This window comes from Notolabrus celidotus, chromosome 17 (genome assembly GCF_009762535.1).
Source record: "Notolabrus celidotus isolate fNotCel1 chromosome 17, fNotCel1.pri, whole genome shotgun sequence".
NCBI lineage: Eukaryota > Metazoa > Chordata > Actinopteri > Labriformes > Labridae > Notolabrus > Notolabrus celidotus.
The window spans coordinates 31,160,356-31,182,971 of NC_048288.1; the positions used below are offsets into that span (position 1 = coordinate 31,160,356).

General features: G+C 44.7%; 1 protein-coding gene across 3 annotated transcripts; it reads right to left on the minus strand.

Annotated features, from left to right (window-relative positions):
• Positions 1-106: 106 nt before the first annotated feature.
• Positions 107-18,959, minus strand: LOC117829150 (polyhomeotic-like protein 3). 3 transcript variants are annotated; one of them, XM_034706718.1, is made up of 12 exons: positions 18,381-18,959; positions 14,002-14,650; positions 11,023-11,175; positions 10,285-10,492; positions 7,107-8,509; positions 6,941-7,076; positions 5,631-5,968; positions 5,197-5,362; positions 3,609-3,720; positions 3,264-3,384; positions 2,783-3,104; positions 107-915 (listed from the first exon to the last, which is right to left on the minus strand). In XM_034706718.1, the coding sequence occupies exons 2-12, from the start codon at positions 14,629-14,631 to the stop codon at positions 761-763; spliced, it is 3,744 nt and encodes a 1,247-aa protein (XP_034562609.1). In that variant the 5' UTR covers positions 14,632-14,650; positions 18,381-18,959; the 3' UTR covers positions 107-760. The 3 variants fall into 3 exon arrangements, with proteins under 3 accessions (XP_034562609.1, XP_034562607.1, XP_034562608.1); XM_034706716.1 differs by having other exon boundaries at positions 6,941-8,509; XM_034706717.1 differs by having other exon boundaries at positions 6,941-8,509; positions 14,002-14,690.
• Between the last annotated feature and the right edge of the window lie 3,657 nt (positions 18,960-22,616).

Genomic DNA, 22,616 nt, shown 5'->3' on the forward strand with positions numbered 1-22,616 from the left:
AAAAGTCTCCGGAAGGATCTGTGATTTGACTCCAGCTGCCTCAGTGTGGCCCCCTGCTGGTCAAACATCCTCACTTTACTCCAAACAATCACAGAAAAAAAGAAACTTTTGATTAATTATTCATTTATTAAATAATTTCAAGCAGGATACCATAAAAATGTGACGATTAAAGACACCAGTCTCTACCCTGATAGTGACTTTTTTTAATCCACAGACATGTTTGTCCAGAATATAGTGATATAAAACATTAAACTTTCATTAATCACTTACAAAGTCTACCTATCATCATCATCATCATCATCATCATCATCATTATTATTGTTGTTTTTTTTTACACACACGGGTTATGTTAGCTACTGGATAGATTTGTCATCAACGTCACGTTCTAAAAAAACTAAATAGACAAATTTTATATATTAAATGTTGAAAATCCTTCATGAAATAGCTTCAAATGTACACTCTCCAGCTGCATGTAAAATGTACACAAAGTTACAAAACCCCCCCGCTCTCCTGCTACGGTCAGAGGGACAAAAAAAACGATGACATTTCCTCTGGACTCTGGTGTCTTCACGCTTCTTCTTCTTCTTCTTTGACGTCCTCTAAGGCCACTCCTCGATTTTGAATCTCATAAATTACCTTCAGCTCTTTTTGTGACTTTGTTCTGTCATCCTTGGTGTCAGCTTTTGATTTTGAATCTAATTCTCCTCAGAGTTCCACGTTCCCCTTCCACTGTCTCTTGGTTTTCCTCTCTGCTCGTCGCTCACTGGTTTTTCAGCGAGTTGATGTGAGCGCAGATCTTGAGAGCTGGTCCCAGTTTGATGTTCATGCTGGTCATCAGGTGGTCCTCGGTGAGCAGCAGCAGAGCCTGACCGTCGATCTCCTGCAGCCGGAACGCCTCGGCCACGTCGCTGCAGCCTGAGAGACGGAGAGACGGAGAGACAGGGGAGGTTTATCAAAACTCAGAAATATAAAATATAAAAATAAACATTTCAGATCAAATTTAATAATACATTTAATTTGATCTCCTGTGAAAGCACATCGATCAAAATGTGTTAAGGTTGTTACCATAATTAAACAACTTATTAACTTATAATGAAGTTAAAGTTTAGCTGTCACACAACTTCCTCCAACTCAACACAGACAAATCCAAAGTCATGCTCATAGCTCCACACTCATCACAGGTTCTCTCCTCACTTCAGCTTGGTTCTCCTGTCACCCCCCACTGCAAGAATCTTGGCATCCCCTTTGATAAAGACCTTAACTTTAACCCACATATCAAAACCACAGTCCAGTCCTGTTTCTACCAGCTACGCAAAATCTCTCAGATCAGGCCCTTCTTCTCACACCATGACCTCGAAATCATCATCATGCATTCATCACTTCCAGATTAGATTATTGCAACCTCTCAAAAACTCCACTTAGTCCAAAACGCCGCTGCCAGACTCCTCACACTCACACAAAGAAAAGGGAACACATCACACCGTTTCAGCCTCTCTTCACTGGTTACCTGTGAGTTTTAGATTTTAAGATTTTCACTTTTAAAGCCATAAATGGACTGGCCCCTGAGTACCTAAGTGAATGCCTTAAAATGTATGTCCCCAACTGCTGCCTGAGATCCTCCGGCAGGTCCCTCTTGGAACTCCCAAGGGCGAAGTTAAAAACCAGAGGTGACCGGGTCTCTGCGGTCAGGGCCCCGTCACTCTGGAACGACCTGCCGGAGGAGATCAGGCGAGCCTCATCCTCATCCTCTTTTAAAAACACACTTTTTTAAACATGCTTTTATTTCTTAACTCATCACTGACTTTTTAATCTCTGCATGTTTTTTATTATTGCTTTTACTTCACTCACTTCAGCTCTCCTTACCTTTGTCATGTGCTTTAGTGTTTTCACTCGCTCTGTCTTGCACTCTGTAAACATGTTTTTAAAAGGTGCTATATAAATAACATGTATCATTATTATTATTGGGCTGCATGGTGGTGCATTGGGTAGCGCTGTTGCCTCACAGCTAGAAGGTTCTTGGTTTGAATCCCCGGCCGGGCAGGTGCCTTTCTGTGTGGAGTTTGCATGTTCTCCCTGTGCATGTGTGGGTTCTCTCCAGGTACTCCGGCATCCTCCCACAGTCCAAAAACATGCTCACCAGGTTGATTGATCACTCTAAATTGCCCGTAGGTGTGAGTGTGTGCGTGAATGGTTGTCTGTCTCTCTGTGTTAGCCCTGTGATAGGTTGGCGACCTGTCCAGGGTGTACCCTGCCTTCCGCCCGTAGCCAGCTGGCTCTAGGCTCCAGCCCCTCCCAAACTAAATACAAATAACTAAACAGAGAACTCCTCAGCCTGAATCATGTGAGATAAATATAAATGCTCTGATTTTGACGTCCATAAAGAGCTCCTAAAGAAGCAGAGTTATCTCTTAGTTTGATGCTGCTCTTCATTGGATGATGCTGAATCTGAACAACACAAACAGAATGTGTTGTTTATGAGACCTGGAGCAAACACAGAGTCAGATTTACTCTCCCTGAGTTTGGTTCCCATCAGAAGGTTTAACAGTGATGTCACTCGCGCTGACAGCTTGTGGTTGAAAGTTTGCACATTAGCACATTCAGCCGCTAATTGGAAGGATTTGCGAAACTCTTAATTGAATCACGACTCCTAACCGTCATCTGCTGACGGTTAAGACGCTTCAACGCTTCTATCAATCAAACTGACAACCGAGACACGTTGTAAAGGAGCTCCACATGTCTGGTACCTTCTCATGTGTATGTGTGGGAGTGTGTGTGTGTGTACCTGGCAGGGTGTGTATGAAGGCCGTCACCTCCTCCACGCTCCACTGGGAGGGGGCGGGTTTGAACGTGGTTGTGGGTGTGGTGGGCGCTGAGGAGGTCAGAGCAGGTGCAGACGCCCTCCTCGCTCTGCGGGCCGCCCGGCGCTCCATCCGGGCCGACATGGCAACCGCTGGATCCTCCTCCCCTCCGTCCTCTTCCTCACCCTCATCCTCAGCTCCTGCCTCCATGTCCACCTCCTCCTCCTCATCTTCCTCTTCTTCTGCAGCCGCTGGTTTCTCCTTTCCATCCTTTTCTCGACGGCCGGCGCTCCAAAGGTCCCGAGGCTGGAGGGAGAGGACAGGTGAGACAGGTGAGGATGAAGCTCCTTAAACTCCGCCTTCTTTATGTTAAATCAATCTGATGTGAGGTTGTGTTTGAGGATTGAAAAGTGAGCGTCTGAAGGTGACATTTTTTACAGTGTGTGGTGAGTTCAGGGTCCCTACCAGCCGCAGTAACAGAGGTTTCCCTGGAACTGACTCCGCCCTGTTCAGGACTGGGCGTGGCCTCTCCGACCGGCTTCCTGCACTCAGAGCCCGCAGACGCTTCGTCAGACGAACGTTGAACCTGACAGAGCGAGACAGGAGAGAGAGAGAGGATGAGCCCATGTGTCCTCGTTCTGCTGCTTCGTTTCACTCTCCTATCTGCTGCTCACACCTGTGAGTCTCTGTGCTCACCACATCCTGTCCCCGCCGCCGCAGCGACACCGTAACAACACCGCTGCTCTCCAGACACAATGTTTACAGTCGCACAGAACAAAGGTTATAGAGCCAAATGAAATGAGGTCTCACCCTCGAGCACAGGAAGTGGAGCAGAAGCGTTTGGACCGCATGAAGTTGTGGGCGTGGCCTCTCTTCCCACAGAACTGACAGTGCAGCACCGTCCGGTCCCTTTGGGTCGACCCTGTATGTGGGAGACAAACACACTCAAGGTCAACGGGGTTGCATTTCACAGCAGCTGAACACCTCCTCGAGGACGCACTGGGTTTTTTAAGTTATATTTTTGGGCTTTTAGACTTTTATTTATTTATAGACGAGAGGACAGAGGAGAGGAAACCAGGAGAGAGGGGGAATGACATGCAGTGAAGGGGCCCACGACCCCCCAAAATAAAGGTGCCAAAGACTCGCGACCCCCACTGTCCCTCAGTGATTTAATGTGTCTTCATGTAGCTGGTCTGCAGAAAGTGACCCTACCTATATGAGCATGTGTCTGTGTTTCCTGCTCCTTTATGAATGAACCTGCTGCTACTGATGCTTTAGATAATGAACTGTTCACTAACTCTAAACTTAGGAGTCATCTGGAAACAAAGAAAGGCAGAAAACTCATTACACTTTATATTTTCAAGGTTTTATTTCAAGTTTAAAGCTGCTGTGAGGAACTTTTGATTTATATCGATTTTGGCGCCCCCTTGTGGACAAAGTGATACCTCTTATCTCTTGTTCTGTACATGCAGAAGTAGTGTTTACAACAAAACCTCACCCTGCTGTCTTTTAACAGACAGATTGATCACTCAATGTGATTATTTGCCATAAAAACAGCCAAAAAAAGGTGTTTCTAAAGCAAAATGTCAATCATGTGGTCTAAGGCATTAAAATGACAACAGAGAAGGTATCAGTGTTGTTGTTCATGGTCTTGTTTGCTTTTGAAGGTCATAAAGAGGCTTCAGTGTCAGTTTCAGTCTGTTTCTCTGCTGGTTAAAAACTCCTCATTGTGCCTTTAAATACTGTTTTTGTCAATATTTGTTATTATAATGAGTAAAATGTAATATTTTTAGATAATTCCCCCCCAAAAAATCTGGAAGACATCTCACGACCGCCCATTTATGTCTCGCAACCCCCAGGGGGTCCCGACCCACACGCTATCTGGGCGCACAATTCAACCATTAGGCTAAATCTGCGCCCTCGAGGCACGCCCTCTCAAATCCATCCATAAACTCCAACTGGTCCAGAACTCTGCTGCTCGTATCATCACCAGAACCCCGTCCATTAATCCCATCACTCCCGTCCTTCAGCAGCTTCACTGGTTACCGGTCAAGACTCGTATTGATTTCAAGATCCTGCTCCTCACCTTTAAGGCCCTCCATCACCTCGCTCCTCCACACCTCTCTGAACTTCTGCACATCAACACACCCAGCCGCACTCTCAGGTCTTCTTCTTCCATTCCCCTCACTACACCACCCGCCCTCTTAACCACCATGGGGTCCAGAGCCTTCAGCAGGTCTGCTCCCCCGCCTCTGGAACTCCCTCCCACCAGACATCCGTATTATGGACTCTCTTTCCATTTTCAAATCCAGAATTCTGTGATTTGTTTGACTTATAGTCGGGTCAGACTCGACGCAGTAACTCCAGACTTGGTTCTAGCTCATACTAAGTATCTTACTGTTCCCGGGGTCCTCCAGGTCTCCGGTCTCCTCCTCCTCCGACTCTGTGGAGTGTTCAGATTTCTTCACCGTGTCTGACACAGGTGACGCTGCCTTCCCATTGGTCCCGTTCACTTCCTTGGGTTTGGTCACCTGCTCTGGAACGAGGAGGGACGAGCGGTTCACCTGAGGGATGAAGAGGTACGTAAAGACTTGGTCTTGTGGTCGTCAGTGTGTTTAGAACCAAATACTGTCTTAGACTGTTCTCTAAACCTCCTACTGTACTAGCAGTATGGACTGATGTGGACTAAATTCAGTATGCAGTATGTGAACAAGAGCAACATCTGCAGTATGCAAAAACTGACTGGATGTTGTACTGATTCAGGAACATTTCTCAGTATGCATCGGACATGCGTGTGTGCGTGCATGTGTGCTTGTGTGTGTGTGTCCTCACAGGGAAAGGTTGCAGCCCCTCCTGTATCACGAACCCCTCCACCAGGTGAGTCAGGACCTGCCGCCCCTCAGGCCACGCCCTCGGCTCCCACGGGCTGTTCAGCGACGGGCTGAAGACGTCCGACTCGTCCTCTGATTGGCCGAGAGGTTCGGCCTCGGTGAGGTGCTGCGACGTTTCTGTGTCTGTGGTCGTTTTGTCCGCCTTCTCAGTCTCGCGCTGTGATAGGCTGAGGTCGGTTGGGTGGGCGGTCTGAGCGGGGAGGAGGGGGGGAGGATGCTCAGCGGATGGAGTGATGAAAGGCGAGGAGGGTGGAGACTGAGAGGAGAGGCTGGACAGCGCTGTGAGGAGCAAAGAGAGAGATCAGAGTTAGTGTTCTTTTATTTCACCTCCTTTGTTTTTCATTAAAGCTCCTGTGACGAACTTTCTGTTGATGTTGATTTTGGCGCCCCCTGTGGACAAAGTGGTACCTCTTATCTCTTTGCTGATGTTTGTTGTACCTTTTTGAGCCATGTTTTCTGACAAAATATCTCATCCTGCTTTGATTTGTTTAGATGGCCAGCTAAAAAACTCCCTACAGGAGCTTTAAGTTGAATTTACGGTCGGGAGTGGAACACACGACCGCTGTGACGAGGAGTATAGCCTGTACATGAGGCGCACTCAGACTGCTAGGCCACCTGTGCCACGTCTCGCTTCCTTTTGATATGATTTAATCAGTTACATATCACTTCTCCACGTTCACACCGGTGTTCTATCAAAAAGTGTGTCCTATCGAGGTGTGCCTCCTAGCTGATCTGAGCATGTGCAAAGCCAGAATCCTGCATAGAGGACATCAATCTATTGAAGTTTCACAGCAGAGTTCCAAAACATGCTCTCCTCTGAAACTTAAATCAACAGTTCGAGCTGACCTCCCTCTGCTCTACAGAAGCCTCTTTCAATCAAGCAGCAAAACTAGTCAGAACACCCCCTGCCTGCTTTCATGCAGGGACACATGCTGCAGACCTGAAAGGATCTCCCTGTGCATAGACAGTTCCCTCTTTTAAGACTTCATGGAGCTCTAACCTGACCTTCTCTCTCCTCCCCTCGTGAGAGGACTGTCGGGTTAGAGAAGCAGGACTCTGCCGGGTTCTAAGGTTTCAGTTTCCATGTTTTAAAAAGCTTTCGTTGAGTTTCAGAACTCCTCTAACTTCACAAGTCATTCATTTAAGGAACTTCAGAAACACAAACTTTGATGAATCATTTTCCTGCAGCGACACTTGACCCACTTTCACTTCTGTTCAACGAAACCAGCATATGGAGCTCTGCAGACCTACCTGACTGGTTGTCGGATTGCGTTGACATGTTCTCGCAGAAGTCCTCCTGGCTGACCGGCTGGAGGTCCCGATGAGACTCTGGGAGTCTCTGAGTGTGGACAGAGACCTCAGGGAGTCTCTGATTGTGGACAGAGACCTCAGGGAGTCTCTGATTATTGACAGAGACCTCAGGGAGTCTCTGACTTTGGACAGAGACCTCAGGGAGTCTCTGACTGTGGACAGAGACCTCTGGAAGTCTCTGACTGTGGACAGAGACCTCTGGAAGTCTCTGATTATGGACAGAGACCTCAGGGAGTCTCTGATTGTTGACAGAGACCTCAGGGAGTCTCTGATTGTGGACAGAGACCTCTGGGAGTCTCTGACTGTGGACAGAGACCTCTGGAAGTCTCTGACTGTGGACAGAGACCTCTGGGAGTCTCTGATTGTGGATAGAGACCTCTGGGAGTCTCTGACTGTGGATAGAGACCTCTGGGAGTCTCTGACTGTGCATAGAGATCTCTGGAAGTCTCTGACTGTGGACAGAGACCTCTGGGACTGGACTGGGTACTGGTGCTGTCACTGGGACTGGAGCTGGAGCAGAACCGAGCCCCTTGATGGATTTCAGTTCCACGCCGGAGTCTTTAACGGTGTCTGGCTTTGGGTTTGGATCCTTGTTCTGGTGCTGATGGAGAATCTGACTGGTCCAGTTCTCAGACTGGTCCATAGCTGTCTCTTCTTCCTCTTCCTCCTCCATCTTTTTCTCCTCCCCTCTCTCTTTCTCCTCCCTCGCTCTGTCACTCTCCCCTTCCTCCGTCACTTCCATGTCCTCGCTCTCTCGGCCTCGCTCTGCTTCGTGTGTGAGTTTCTGGCGGACCAGGTTTCCGTCTGTCTCCGGTGGAAGCCTCGGTTTCTCGTCCTTCTCTCTCCCTCTTTGGTCGTCTTTCTGCACCGTCTTCAGATCTTTCCCTCCGCCCACCTCCTCTCTGATCCCTTGTCTCACCCCTCTTGGTCTCTCCCTCTGCTCCTCGCTCTCCTTCGCCTCTTTTTTCTGGCTCAGGATCTGAACGTGAGGACCCAGCTGACTCGGAGGGGATGCTGGACTCAGGAGGGACGGAGGCGAGGGCAGAGGAGAGGTATTTTTTGGCAACGTTGGGTTGAGAGGAAGAGGAAGCACATCTTCGCCGCTCAGAGTCCTCTTTGATTGGCTGGACAGGTCCGGGGACTCTAGGATGGGGGGCGTTGACTGCACAGTGTGGGCGTAGGTGCCGGGTTTCGTCTGGCGGCCTGAGGAGAGGGCGATGATTTGCAGCTGCCTCGCCGCAGAAGGCGAGCGCTCGAAATGGGAGGAAACAGACATCGGGTTGGTCACTGATAACGAGCTGTGCTGTGATTGGCTGGGCCCGAGCATGGTTTGAGCTAACGGACACGTCTTGAGTCCGGACAGCGGCCTGCAGATGGAGGACGCCTGACTGACGGGGGCAGCAGCGATCGCTTGGAGGGTGGAGTTTTGCCTCGGTGACGTCACTCTGTGGCCGTTTGGAGAGTGAAGTCTGGGTCTCAGAGGGACGGCTCGGACCGGAGAGTACAGAGCTGTGGGAGGAAGAGGAGGAGGAGAGGAAGAGGATGAAGGGGACACATTCAGTTTAATCAAAACAAAGCCAGAACCCTGTCCCTGACCCAAACGAGTCCTGGGGGGACGGACTGTTGGTGTTGCTTCAGTAAGATGTGCTCGTGTTGGATTACTTTGATGAAGATCCAAACTATTCTGACCGGGTTAGGATCATAATTATAAAACGTAAAGTCATAAATGTAGGATTCAGTAAAACAAATAAAATTGTTTGTTTGTTTTAGTTTTTATTTTATTTTATTGTATTTTATTTACATTTTAACTCATTAATTAATTTGTCTTTTAGTCACTAATTTATTTATTTTTTTCCCTTAATTAACTAAAAAAGAGCATTATAAGATAAGTCATAATTATAAAATAAAAAGTCATAATAATAAAATTAAGTCAAAATTGTAAAATAGTTGAAAACTCAGTATTTTTTGTTTTTATTTATTTATTAATTTAATTTAATTTCTATTTCAACTCATTCATTTATTTGTCTTTTTGTAATTTCTTTATTCATTTTTGCTCTTATTTAATGTAATAGGGGCATATATAGATAAAACATAATTATAAGATTAAGTCAAAATAATAAAATAGTCCACAACTCAGGAATTTCTTTATTTGCTTTTTTTATTTATTTATTTATTTCAATTTAACTCATTCGCTTATTCGTCTTTAAGTCCTTTTTTTACAATGTATTTTTGCTCTTATTTAACGTTATAAGAGCATAAATAGTTTTGTCACAGTAATGATATATAAATTCATAATTATAAGATTAAGTCAAAATAGTAAAAAAGTAGACAACTCAGAAGTTTTATGTTTTTTTTCATTTATTAATGAATTATTTTTTGCTTTTATTTATCCTAAAAAAAGCATAATTAGATAAGTTGTAATTACAAAAGTCAATTATAAAGTCATAATTACAAAATGAAGTCAAAATAATGCAACAGTCATTTTTTATTTTACTTTACTTTAACTGATTTCTTTATTTTTATTTTAGTCATTTATTATTATTTATTTTTGCTCTTATATATTTCTATTTCTATCAGATAATATATAAAATTAATACTTTTATCAGCAATTGATTCTCATTTGTTTGGATGTAGAATCACATTTGTAAAATTAAAGAATTAAAGAATCAATACCTGGAATGTATTTAACATACTGCTAAATAAAAAGATATTTGAGAAAAAATTAAAAATGAAATAGTCAAATTTATAAATCATAAAAAAGCCATATCATATCATAATTATGTGTCAAAAAATTTAAAATATGAAATAAAAATTAATAATTATGAGATAAAAGTTGAATTTAGGGAATTTGAAGTCATAACAGTGAGGTCAAATAGAGAAAAAGTGTCCTGGTTATCAGATTAAAGACGTAAACATTATGCAAAGTGAAAATTATGGAATAAAACGTCACTATTATTCAGTCAAGTTCATAGATATGAGAAAAAAAGTTAATCTTTTATATACAAAGTTGAAATAATTAGTCCATGGAATTAAAAAGTCAAAATAATGACATAATTTTGTTGTTGTATTTTCTGTTGTTGACTTATTATCTCATCATCTTCCTGTTTTTATTGCCGTAGCTGTGACTTTAAGGCTCAGTCTTACCTCATGTTGTATTTATAGATTGATTTTAGTGACGTTCAGTTGATCTTTTATTCCTACACTAACATAATCCCAGAATAAAGCCCAGGAGGTGATGTCAGTCTTGCACCATCATCAGTCTTAGTTACCCGTCTGGGACTTACTTGGCGGAGGGACGGAGAGGTGGCGGCTAGGCGTGGTCGGGCTCTCGGTTGCCGTGGTGCTGGGCTGCGGTCGCGGCCTGAGAGGTGGGAAGAGAGGGGCGTGAGGGCGAGAGAGGGGAGGCGGGGCTGAGGAGGGGGGCTTTAAGCGGAGGGATGGAGGGATGGTGAGGGCCCCGGGGGGAGGAGGCCTCAGGGTGAGACTCTGGAGCTGAAGAGGGGGGAGACACAGAGAGGGAGGGAGGAAAGGAGGCTCAGTTAGATCTTTAAAAACATCCTCAGCTGATTCACAAACATTGTGAAAATCAAACAATGCACACGAGAGAAGTCACAGCGGCTCGGCTGCTCACCTGAGCGGAGGCCGGGTTAGAGGAAGTGGGAGAAGAAGAGGAGGAGGAAGAGGAGGAGGAGGACAGGGCAGGTCGCATAGCAGACGTAAGAATCAGCTGCAGGAAGAAAGAAGAGACGGGAGGAAAGTTGAAGAGGAGGAAGTACAAGGATGAGAGCAGGGATTAAAGGAAGCATGGAGGGAACAATCATGAGGTTTATGTTTAGATTTAACATCTGTAATCTGATGAAGAGGGTGCATCCTTATACTTCACATTAAATTAAAGATAACTACACAATAATCTCTCTCTTTAAAACTTCTTCTTTGAGAGTGGAAGAAAATAATCTGTATTTCCCACAGACCCTGAATGCACCTTCTTGTAAAGGTGCGTTTGTGTGTGTTTCCATGTTTACCATCTGAGCTCTGAGCAGCACCTGGTCTTGGCCAGACCCTTTGAGACCTTTCCCCAGGAGCAAGGTCTGCTGGGATACCCTCTGCCTGACAGGAGACGGGCTCTGATTGGCTCTCACAAGACCAGGTGTGCCCACAGGATGAGCCTGAGATACCTGGAGGAGAGGAGAGGAGAGGAGAGGAGAGGAGAGGAGAGGAGAGGAGAGGAGAGGAGAGGAGAGGAGAGAAGAGGAGAGGAGATGACTCTTGTTACATGAACATGAAACAAATACAGTTGTGTGTTGTGAGTTTGTTGTTCAGAGGATGGATACAGAAGAAGTCAAACATGTTTGTCTTGAACACTCTCTTTAAAAGTATCTCTCATCATGAGTTAAATGAGGTGGATTCATATTGATAATGAAGTGGATCTTGGTCTGTTCTCAGAGTTATAAATCTACCCGTATGGTCATCATCTGTTTGCACTCTGTTAATGAAAACGTCTCTTATTACAAATCCTTTTAAAACACGGTGTTGCTACGAGCTGGGAAACATTACCGTTACATAACCCTGAAGTGTCGGGTTAAAGAATCAGCTGTCCCTGCAGACAGAGATCCAACGTGTAAGAGAGACCATAGACTGCAGGAAACGTGGACGTAACAGCTGTAAACATGTTAACATGGAGCCTGATGGGGGTCACTTCAATTTTTGGAGTCAGCCTCAAGTGGACGTTTGAGGAACTGCAGTTTTTGGGACTTCCACATTGGCTTAATTCTTGGGTGAGACCTGTACATGTTCCTTACATCGGACTTCCATCAGATCCGTGTCAGGTCTAACTTTCGTTTTGATTTTATGTTGATGAAGAGTTATTCATATATTTGCATAATTAGAGGCGTGGCTTATTTGACTGTCAAGTGGGTGCTTTGTAGATGTCATAGAGGTCTTCCTGACTGATCCAACCTTCATGATGCCTCCTTAGAGACCAGCAGGGGGCGTCACTGAGACAACGTCCACGCTTTAAAAGTTTTTAAACTGTGAAATGTAAAATATGGTTTCCCGTTTCTTTGCAGATGGCTCGTCCAACCACGTTTATAACTACCAGCTATGTGACTCCTTATGTCCCTGCGTCACCGCTCAGAACTTCTGTGAGAAGTTTTGCCAGTGCAGCTCTGAGTGTAAGAACACACACACACCGTACTTCCACCAGATCCATGTCCGGTCCGTCTCTGATCCGCTGTGGTCCTGCTCCATGTTGCATTTTCAGGACTGCCGGACAGCTGGAGTCATGTGACCGAGGTTTCCCCGCTGTAATCCCTGAATCAAGGATTCTCCTCCTCCTCCTCTCCTCATCCATGTTGTCTTTCTGGTCCTCTGAAAACCTCTGACCTGTTGACTCCAGGCCTGGCTCCGCTCATCATGACTTTGGTTTGTTGTTGTAGTTAAGTGAAATACGATCTGGTGATAACACAGAGTGTTTTATTCTGAAAATTAACCGGATGTTTTCATTTTGTTTTGGTGAAACCTGACTTCCTGTCCCGCTCCGACCTGCCGGATCAGAGACGCAGCCGGGACCCAACGGACTGGATCCAGTGGAAGTTAACACATTGACTAGAATAGAAACCTATCAGATCCGGTGCTGTGACAGATCGGAGACGGACCAGACATGGATCTGGTGGAATTTGGCCTTGAGAGCAGACCAGCTGTGCAGCAGTCTCCAGAGGTTTGTGCTTGTCTGTGTCTGACAGTTGAAATCGAGCATGTTTTAGGAAACTCATGCTCCAAAAGTGTCCAGCACTGCTGCAGGTCGACTTCTCAGGATGCACAGAGCCTTAAAAACACCCCACTTTGATATCAGGAAACCTGTATGGATGAAACCCTATATAAGAAATCCACAGAGCCCCCCCCCGTGCTCCAGCTGCTCCTTCAGCTTATTGCTCTGAGCTCAGTGTAATACCTGACGGCGGCTCAGAGTATAAACATTTTTATCAACATAGATCTCCTCCTGCTCGGACTCCGGTGGCTGAACAGTGAGAGAGCAGGAGGAATATAAACATGAAATATTAAAAGTGAGAGGCACTAAAATAGGATATCTGAGAGTGGCCTTCAGAGGAGATGATTCCCTCTCTTTGTATATATAGATATAATAAATAAATCACAGGTAAAACAAACTTTTTAGGGATGAGTTAGTTAGCAACAGCAGGAGGAACACAGTCCAGCGTGATGACGGCTCCCCTGGTCGTTAATGTGAGGAGGATTTCTTTCTCTCTATAAACAGATCTCTGCATGAAGAGCAGCTAACAATCTGTTCTACATCAAACATTTACACTGAGACACTAATCTGCTTGATGCTGTGTCACTAAAGACAATCAGCGCTTAGATTTCCTGACTTCCCTGAACGCAGCATCAGAAAGGATGGATCCCACCTCCATTCAACAAACAAACATTGTAGACGTAGTTTTCTTCTCCTCTTGAGGACAGACCTGACAAAGCTTTTTACTTTCAGCTACAACTAACCTGTAATTACAGATTCTGATTCAGAGACATGTTGAATCTGGATCTCAGGGTCTGGGTTTTAGTCTGAGGAGGGTTCTGGTCTCTGTCTGTAGTCTGAGGAGTATCCACCAATCAGGTGTCAGCAGGAAAAACAGTCTGTATGGAGAGCAACAGCAGGTGTTCTAGAATTCTGACATCATCAAAGACAGAATTCTAGAATTCTGTCTTTGATGATGTCATAATTCTGCCTTTGATGATGTCATAATTCTGTCTTTGATGTCATAATTCTGAGAACAAATGGAACATTCCGTGAAGAAGGTCAGAGCTAAAGAAACATCAGTGTCTCTAATCCTCCATTCAACAAACAAATATTTTCCACCTCTGGTTCTACGAAACCAAGATGGTGGATATGTCCAATTCTAATTATGAGTCTTATGGTGATGTCATGAGGTCATATGGTCATCTGTGTGTTCCCTGTGGTGAGAACGTGTGTGTGCGTCTGCATCTGTTACCTGTCGGCCAGGCGGGCTGGCTGGTGTGTGGAAGGGCTTGATGGGTGTGGAGGTTGACGTGGAAACAGGCCTTGTGTTCCCATTGGTCAGGCTGGTGGAGGTCTTGGATGCCATGGTGGCGCTGTGCGTTGTGGAAGAAGAAGTAGAAGAGGAAGAAGAAGAAGAAGAAGAAGAAGAAGAAGGAGGAGGAGGAGGGAGTGGCGATGTGGTGCTGGCTACAACAGGGGAGGAAGAGGAAGGAGGGAGGAAAGAGGAGGATGGAGATGTTTTGGAGACGCCTGCCGGGGAGGGGAGGATGGGGCGCGAGTAGGTGCGGAGGGCAGGGGTGGCGGTAGAGGTGAGTTTAGGCGGAGCGGGGACGAGGACGTGGGGGGATGGAGCCGACGCCGCCTTTGGGACGTGGGTCGTGGTGATGGAGGGAGCAGGGGTGAGAGGCGGGGGAGGGGAGGAGGTGGTGGGCGTCAGCGTGGGAGCAGGGGAGTCCAGGAGCATAGGGTTGGGGGTGAGCCGGGGAGGGGTCGGGGTTGTGGGGGTGGAGGGGTCGGCCGTGGTGGTGGAAGTCTGAGGGCTGGTTCCGTTGGTGGCATCGCCGTGTTCTGATTGGTTCTGACGCAGCAGCTCCCGGTCCATCCTTCAACACTGACGTAGACTGGAACACAGGAAGTACATCAGAACGCTGCGTTTAGGAGCTACAAGAGAAAACAAGACCATCAGCTACACGGCGGATTACCTCTACGGTACACATCTAGAGAATTCAAACTCTCCACATCAGGGACGACCGGAATAAAGAACCTGTGACCCGCTGTTCTCCCTGACAGATATCTATAATGTTTCCTTATCCAGATCCTCCTGCTGGACTAGAGTCAGGCATGAGGCTGAGACTGGAGCTTCACAATGTTGGACCACACTTCCGTCATCCTACAGGGACCGACACGGTGATGAGAGTTTATAACTAACACACTGGGATCCCGTCTTTCCCTCTCTCTCCTCTCTCTGCCTGTCTCTCACTTTAACTCTTCCTGTCCCATTAAAGTTACTAACCATAGACCTTTCTGGAGTCCCTGAGCTCCCTTGTCTCGTAGGTTTGCTCTGACCTCCTTCTACTACTACTATCCTTCTCACCACTATCATCTCTCTCTCTCTTCATCTCCCTCTATCCCTCTCTCCAACACGGTCTCAGCAGATGTGTGTCTAACATGAGTCTGGTCCTGCTGGAGGTTTCTGCCTGTTAAAGGAAGTTTGTCCTTGCCACTGTAACTTGCTAAATGCTGCAAAGTGCTCTGCCCATGAGCGGTGGTGATGATAGCCGCAGGGTTCAAAGTTGTGACATGAGTTTATTTTTAAAGGTGTGTGAACCACAGAGCTCAGAGAAGAAGGAGAACTGAATGAGGACAGTTTCATGTTCAATCCATCGCAACAGGCAGAGAAGAATCCATGACGAGGAATCACTGGGACTATTTTTAAAAACTGTTTACACAAATCATTTTGGATCATAAATTAATCTTCAATCAATGTTTTTAACAATCTTAAGTTAGTATCCAGGTAATAAGCGGGGTGTAAGGTCTTATCTCACCCTGTCAGGATTCTATTTCCCATAACTACCGGCTAACCATACATCCTCTTTATCCTCTTACATAAACAATACTCTCATATGAGTCAGCTTAAAGGAGTTTAAGGTGTCAGACTTTGTATCTGAAGTTTCTTTGAGATGACTAGTGGATTGAAACACGACTGTAAAGGTAATTTTCATTATCCACCAATCCAGTGTGCACGACACGTTAATGTGTGTTTGTTTTCATCTTCTGTGCAGAGATGTTATAAAATAACATTAAGGCTGCTGTTGGTAGTCACAGAGTAAACATCTGTTCAGCCCCTTAACCAGGGATGCACCGATCCGATCCTGGTATCGGATTTCGGCTACATCAGATATCGGTGACAAAGGGCCGATATATAGTGCCGATCCATACGGCAGATCTATTCACCTCAGTGCTATACTTTTCTGTGTTTACAACAGCCATGTGCATCTCCTACGTCATCAGCACCGACTGGTCTGTGCATTTCTGCATGATGGAGGATAACTACAGAGGCTCTGTAGTTTAGCTGCATGCGTCTTTTGCCGGATGGCAGTCATGCTGAAAAATATAATGGAAGCCCAAAGGAGGAAGTTTACGTCAGCTGTAGCCGACTGCAAAGAAGGAAGAATCCTTCGTTTAATGGATTCAAAGTGTGTAAACACGGACAGGTTATTGGATTTAATCGTTCCAGATCATTGGAATGAAGGGATTCCACCCTCTGGTTTAGCACTTGGAACCCGGGTACAGTTCACCATCACGTAAACAATGTTTCTGACACTGCTCCGCTTGAACTCCAGCCTACCTGAACACGTCAGCTCGTTTGCATTATTTTGTGTCATGATCCTAATTTTAAAGGTGACATATCATGCAAATTCGACTTTTTAATGGTTCTCTACCTGAAATCTGTGTCCCTGGCATGTCTACAAACCCCCTGAAAAGTAAAAGAATCCATTCTGCCCCTGTTCTGATTTCTCCACCTTTCTTTACAACGCCATCCAGTCTGTAACAGGAAGTCAGAGCTCGGAGCTTGTTCAGCCCATAGACTGTATAAAACACAGCTCAACCCCTCCTCCGTTTTTCATTCCCTGCACACACGTGTGCTAACAAGGAGCTTAGGAGGGAGGCATGCTAGTTGTAGGCTGTCTTAATAAACACAAAGGTCGCTTTGACTCCCCACGTCTGCAGATTTGAAGATCTAGTGGATGATTTTTAGTTTTCATGGAAAAGTGCTAGCGCTAGTTAGCATAGCTACATGTTGGTAGCTGTGTACCAAGACACACGTCTACATGCTGATAAATAAAACAACAAGAAACACTAAATCTGTGACCAATGGTTCAGAAAGGTCCTGCTGCAGGCGCCTCTCCGTCAGGATCAGATTCTGGATCAGATTCAGGGGGTTGAAGTAACGCGGGTCTGTGAGCAGCCGTGTATATTCAGCCAACATGTAAACATTAGATCAACGTGCTGGACAGCCGAGGCCACACCCACTTCCTGAGGGGGCGTGGTCAGAGAGCTCATTCTCATTTAAAGGCACAGACACAGAAAACAGCCTGTTCTGAGCAGGGCTGAAAAAGAGGGGTTTACAGGCAGACCAGAATCTGATTTCAAAGTGTTTTTATGAGCAATAAACTTTAAAGACATGTTTTGGGGACCTCTTAGACCAATATATGTTGATGAAGAAGAGCAGAATATGCCACCTTTAATGTGTTTCCTGCACACAAAGCCGGGATCGGATTGGTTAGTATCGGTATCGGCAGATACCAAAGTCCAGGTATCGATATCGGTATCGGGACCTAAAAAGTAGGATCGGTGCATCCCTACCCTTAACCAATCAGGACAGAGGATTGGAGATTAGCTCTGATTGGTCCGTCATAACGGGAACGAGGGGGATAATAACATTGCTTTATACAAAGGCGTTAAAAAACACAGAGATTTCTCGATAGTCTCAAATCACTCCACTTACTGGTGAGTACCAATGGACATTATGACCTTTTCTCCAAACACAGCAGATAGAAAGTAAAGGTTTTTAGAACCATTCCTACCAACAGCAGCTTTAAACTCAGTTTATGGTTCACTTCTCCGGACTATATTTAAAATAACAGCATTACATGTTTCCCAAAAGCCCAAAGTGACTTCTTCAGATGTCCCAAACCACTCTAAAGAATCTGTTTATGTTCACAGAGAGATGATCAGATCTGAAATCTGATCAGATCATGACATGGTGACTCTTCTGCTTCTGCATGTCCAACACTGCTGCTCGTTTCCTCTTAATATCCACTACCTGATAAATAAAGAGGCAGACTGTGACACTGGGAATCTCTGTGTGCAGATTTTGTCAAGTCATCATCCACATGATGACATGCAGATGAGTCCTCTCTAATAAGCAGTCAGTCTGCAGCACGCGGACATGGCTCCACGCTGGGTTACAGCTCGTGTTAATAGTATGTGTGTCTGCTTTAAGTGGGCTCTCAGGACTCTCTGGGCTCTCTGGGCTTTCTGTCTGCAGCCTGAACTCAGCTAATTTCACGCAACATCACCACGCAAGCAGGTGCCACTCCACGCACAGCGAGCTGATGCTGACATCTGGCCCGCAGCCTGCTCGCTGAGCCGGATCCATCCAGACCCGAGCTGGGACCTTAATGAGTCCTGGTGCATGTCGGTGACAGTTAGGCCAGAGATCATACATGTGACTATCAAACAGCAGAGGGAAGATGGAGACAGGCCTTCACAGAGAGAGGAGAAGTCTGACGATAATAACATTTGGGTAAAGTGTCATGTCCTCGCGCCGCGTAAAGCTCGACCTACCCCCTGATTACGCGTCGTCCTGCAGGTCAGTCCCGGTGTAGTCCATCTGACAGAGACCGCATGTTTGTAAAGTCTGTTGCTGTTATCTGATGAACGGCTGTGGGCTTCTTCGACAGGCAGGAATGGGCGTGTGTTTGAAGCCTCACTTCCTCGTCTGACAGCGCAGGAGCTGCTGTGGAGAGCGCGTCACGCTCCCCCGGATAATGATCCGAGCAGCCTCACCTCCGAGGATCTGTCCCCCCCCCCTCCACAGAGAGGCAAGCACGCAAAGTTACAGTGCAGGAAAGGCCCCTGTGTGATGGGGCTGGTGTGTGTGAGAGAGAGAGACAGTGTGTCGCACTTTGATTATGGTTCCAGCACACCCCGGGGCTTCTCCCGAGGAGCAGTCCGAATATCCTGCATCCGGAGCGGCGTGGTTTCCAGGCAGGTCTCCGATGGAGCTCCAGAGTCACACCTGCCGGGTCTGCGGGGGGAATCAGCCCGGCTCGGGGCCCCAGTGTAGCAGCAGCTGCGAGGGGCCTGGCTAGTCCGCTGGTGGAGAAATGCAATGGAAGGCAGATTTCACAGAGAGGCAGAGGCGAGACAGCACCACTCAGAGCTCAGGAGGACCGAGAAGAAGACACACACACACACACACACACACGCACACACGCAACCAGGCTGCAGCATGCACACTGCACAAGGTGATGCAAAGGAAACCACGAGTTCTATCAGACTGGTGACAAGGGTTCAGATTCAAGAGGGAAACCAGCATTCAATAGAAACAGACAGGAGTAGGGGAGACTGGGGCTGACTGACACACAGACTAAGATAAGATATTACTTTATTGATCCCCAGGGGGGGGGGGGAATTCAGTTGTTACAGCAACCCAGACAGAAGTACAATCAAGAAGAAGTTTCAATAAGTAAAATAAAATAAAATAAGATAAGTAAAAATAAAAATAGATAAATAAAGCTAGAATACAATTTAGCCAGGCAGTATTAAAATGTTTCAGTAGTGACAGCTTGACATGGAGTGATTATGGTTGGTAATGACAGATTAAGCCATAAATAAAAATAAATATGGGTATGTAATATGACCATGAGTTGGAGTTAGAATAATAATGTAATATAACATAATATAATATGGCAAAGATAATTATAATACAGTATATTATGCATTATAATGCCAGCAGCAGTCAAGAGAGTCAGCTCGGGATGAGATGATGACGTGTGACAGACAGAGCAGAGATGGTATGGATCTGTTCATGCTAATTTTCATCTGTGGTCCCTGGGCAGGAAGATGTAAAAGAATGTACAACACAAATGATAAAAACATACCAGCATTTAAAACAATACATACTCAACAACAGTCCATCACTGATAACAACACATTTAAAATAACATTTAGTCTGATGCATTCAGAGGATTAATGATGTGCATTATTTTACTATAACATCACATAATAAGTCAATTATAGAATCATACAACCTTTTCTTATCAATACAGTTATAAAACAGTCATATTTATTTTTAAAATCTTTATTATTATTTCTATATCTATTACATGGCTCTGTTAGGCGCTTGCTGTTATTTCTCGATAGCAGACTGTTGCTATGAAGAACACACTGTTGCTATGCATACGGCTCTAATCACAGACTGGGATCATATCTAGGTGCAGAAAGAAGTCTGGTTAGGATGATGTCAGCTTTAATGGTAGGTAAAGTAAGAATATAGAGGATGTTTAATAGGCTATTGATCAATAACAGATTTTCAAAATTATTATTAAACCTTTATTTAACCAGATTAAAAAAACCCCATTGAGATCAGGATCTCTTTCACAAGGGTGACCTGGCCAAGAGGTCAGCAGCACATGCCATAAAAACAGTTACACGAAAATGACAGTACAAGTTAAAACATACACTTTATAGATGCATAGTGTTTTACAATGGGAATAAGAGGTGCAGAGGCTGTAACAAAACAACAAACAATAATTTAAGGTTTAAAACAGGCACTGTTCATTAAGTTTGTTTATGCATAGCTCTACTTTGAGTCAATATGTTGATGTTAGATGCTATGCTATGCTGTCCCTGGAATCTGAGTTAAACTACTCAAGTTTTCAGGACTAGGCTACATGCAACAGTTAAGGACTTCATGACAAAAATGACTGTCATACCTTTAATAACAGGATTTCTGTTGTCATGTTGGGCGGAGTGTTTTGTTTTTTTTTGAAATTCTTTTTTTTTATTATTATGAATATCCAGGTCCGTACAAAACAATGAAAGTACATATCGTATTTCTCATTTAGCCGGCTGTAATTGTACAATTGTAGCCCAGACTTAGTAAGCAGTACCAAATTGTACAAGGACCCATTATGTATTCACACATCCAGTAATATATACATATAACTATTTTTTAAATGTAATAAAATAAGAACAAGAACTTAAGAAAATAAAACATGTTGGGGTAAACCTCAATGACACATAAAGCCCTCTACAGAGAGAATATAAAAGAAAACAAGAAAATGGACACCCAAATTCCCTTCAGATAAAAGATGGTCGTATTGGCGTGACATACGTTAACCATCTTTCCCATCTTCTCGAAAAAGTTCCTTGTTGCAGTCTTAAAGCAAAGGTAATCCTTTCCATCTTAAACATATCATAGATTATGTCAATCCATTCCTCCACAGTAGGTTTTCCTGGTTTTGACCACCTTCTAGTTATAGCTTTTCTACTAGCAGCACTTAGGATCCGAAATAAGTATTTGACATCAGAAGAAACAGTTACTGATGTAATGGCACCCAAATATAATGTCTCAAATTTAAATTGAATGTCTGTCTCAAAAACACTTTGCAAAACTTTATATACCTCCTGCCAAAAAGGGATCAATGCTGCACAGGACCAAAATATGTGAAAATGGTTTGCCTCGAGGCACCCACACTGTCGCCAACATGCAGAAGAATTTGTATAGTGCGTTGGGCGGAGTGTTTAACTGAGCATGTGCAGAGTGTTCAGTCATTCTAAGTCCCTGATTGGTGGAAAGAGACCTGTTGCTTATCCGCTATCAGCATTAAATGTATATCCTATTTGAAGCCCCAGAATAGTTTTTATGAAACATAAATCTCAGACGAGTGTCTTTTTAAATAAATATTATCACATTAAATTGAATGAACGTGCTGCTCAGGTGTGCAACCTCAAAATGCTTACATGTCCTTTAACATCTCTGAGCTGCAGCATCATTACTCAGTGTGTCCAGCAGACTATAAAGATTGTATTCATCTGAATTCTCTGTGGTCATGTGACCTGAGTTGAGTCTCGTGTCAGTAATCGGATGAGCCTCTGTCATTGGACGGACAGACTGACTTGGCTCGGTGAGCCTCCTGAAAACCAACCGACAACACATACTCTGCTGCGTCACTCACTGTAATCTGCAGCTGCATCAAAGGTAGCACACACGAGCAGGACCAGACCGGAAACAGGGAGGAAGTGCCTTCAAAATAAAACAAGTGCACACATATCAGAGGAAGGAAATATGATTAAAGCTGTCTGTTAATAAGGTGGATGAATACTCCAAGCTTATGTTAATGAAGGATTAGGAGCAAATATTTAACCTATATATTCTCAATTGCTTGGTCAACAAAATTACATATGAGGTTAGAATAAAAACCCTGTCTCTATTTTTAGAAGATCAAAATCTGAGAAGCCTAAAACAATAAAATGAAATACGCTTTCTCTATTGGTTGATGAGCTGATCGAAGCCCATTAAAGCTACTGCAGGAAGCTGGTTATGAAACACATATTCACATATTTATCCTGATGCCACCATTTCACTTACAAAAGCAAACAAATAAATCCACTTTTAATTATTCATATATCTTTGGTTAATCTACTTACAGCCGCCACATTCATTCAGCTCTAAATCTCCATGTTATACCCATATCCTGTATCATAAATGGACGTGGTATCCGTGATGTCATCCATCTGTTTTGAAGCCGATTGTCAGCGGGTGCCATATTTGAAATGCTGGACTCAACCTAACTTCTAGTGTGAGGTAAAGAGGCGGGCCTTTGAGCCTTTTCACTAACAGCTACAGCAGGGGTTACCAAAGTGTGGGTCGGGACCCCCTGGGGGGTCATGAGACACAAATGGGGGGTCATGAAATGTCTTCCAGAATGTTTTTCTAATTTAAGTTATCTAAAAATAGTAAATTTTACCCATTTAAAAATAGTAGCTAAACTTGAAATAAAACCTTGAAAATAT

Excerpts from the sequence above, each read along its gene's own strand:
- LOC117829150 (XM_034706716.1), bottom strand. The coding sequence starts at position 14,631 with ATGGACCGGGAGCTGCTGCGTCAGAACCAATCAGAACACGGCGATGCC. Across the intron at positions 8,510-10,284 it reads CCTCTCCGTCCCTCCGCCAA|CTCTGTACTCTCCGGTCCGA; the intron begins GTAAGTCCCAGA and ends TTCCTCCCACAG. Across the intron at positions 3,385-3,608 it reads TCCACTTCCTGTGCTCGAGG|GTTCAACGTTCGTCTGACGA; the intron begins GTGAGACCTCAT and ends TCGCTCTGTCAG.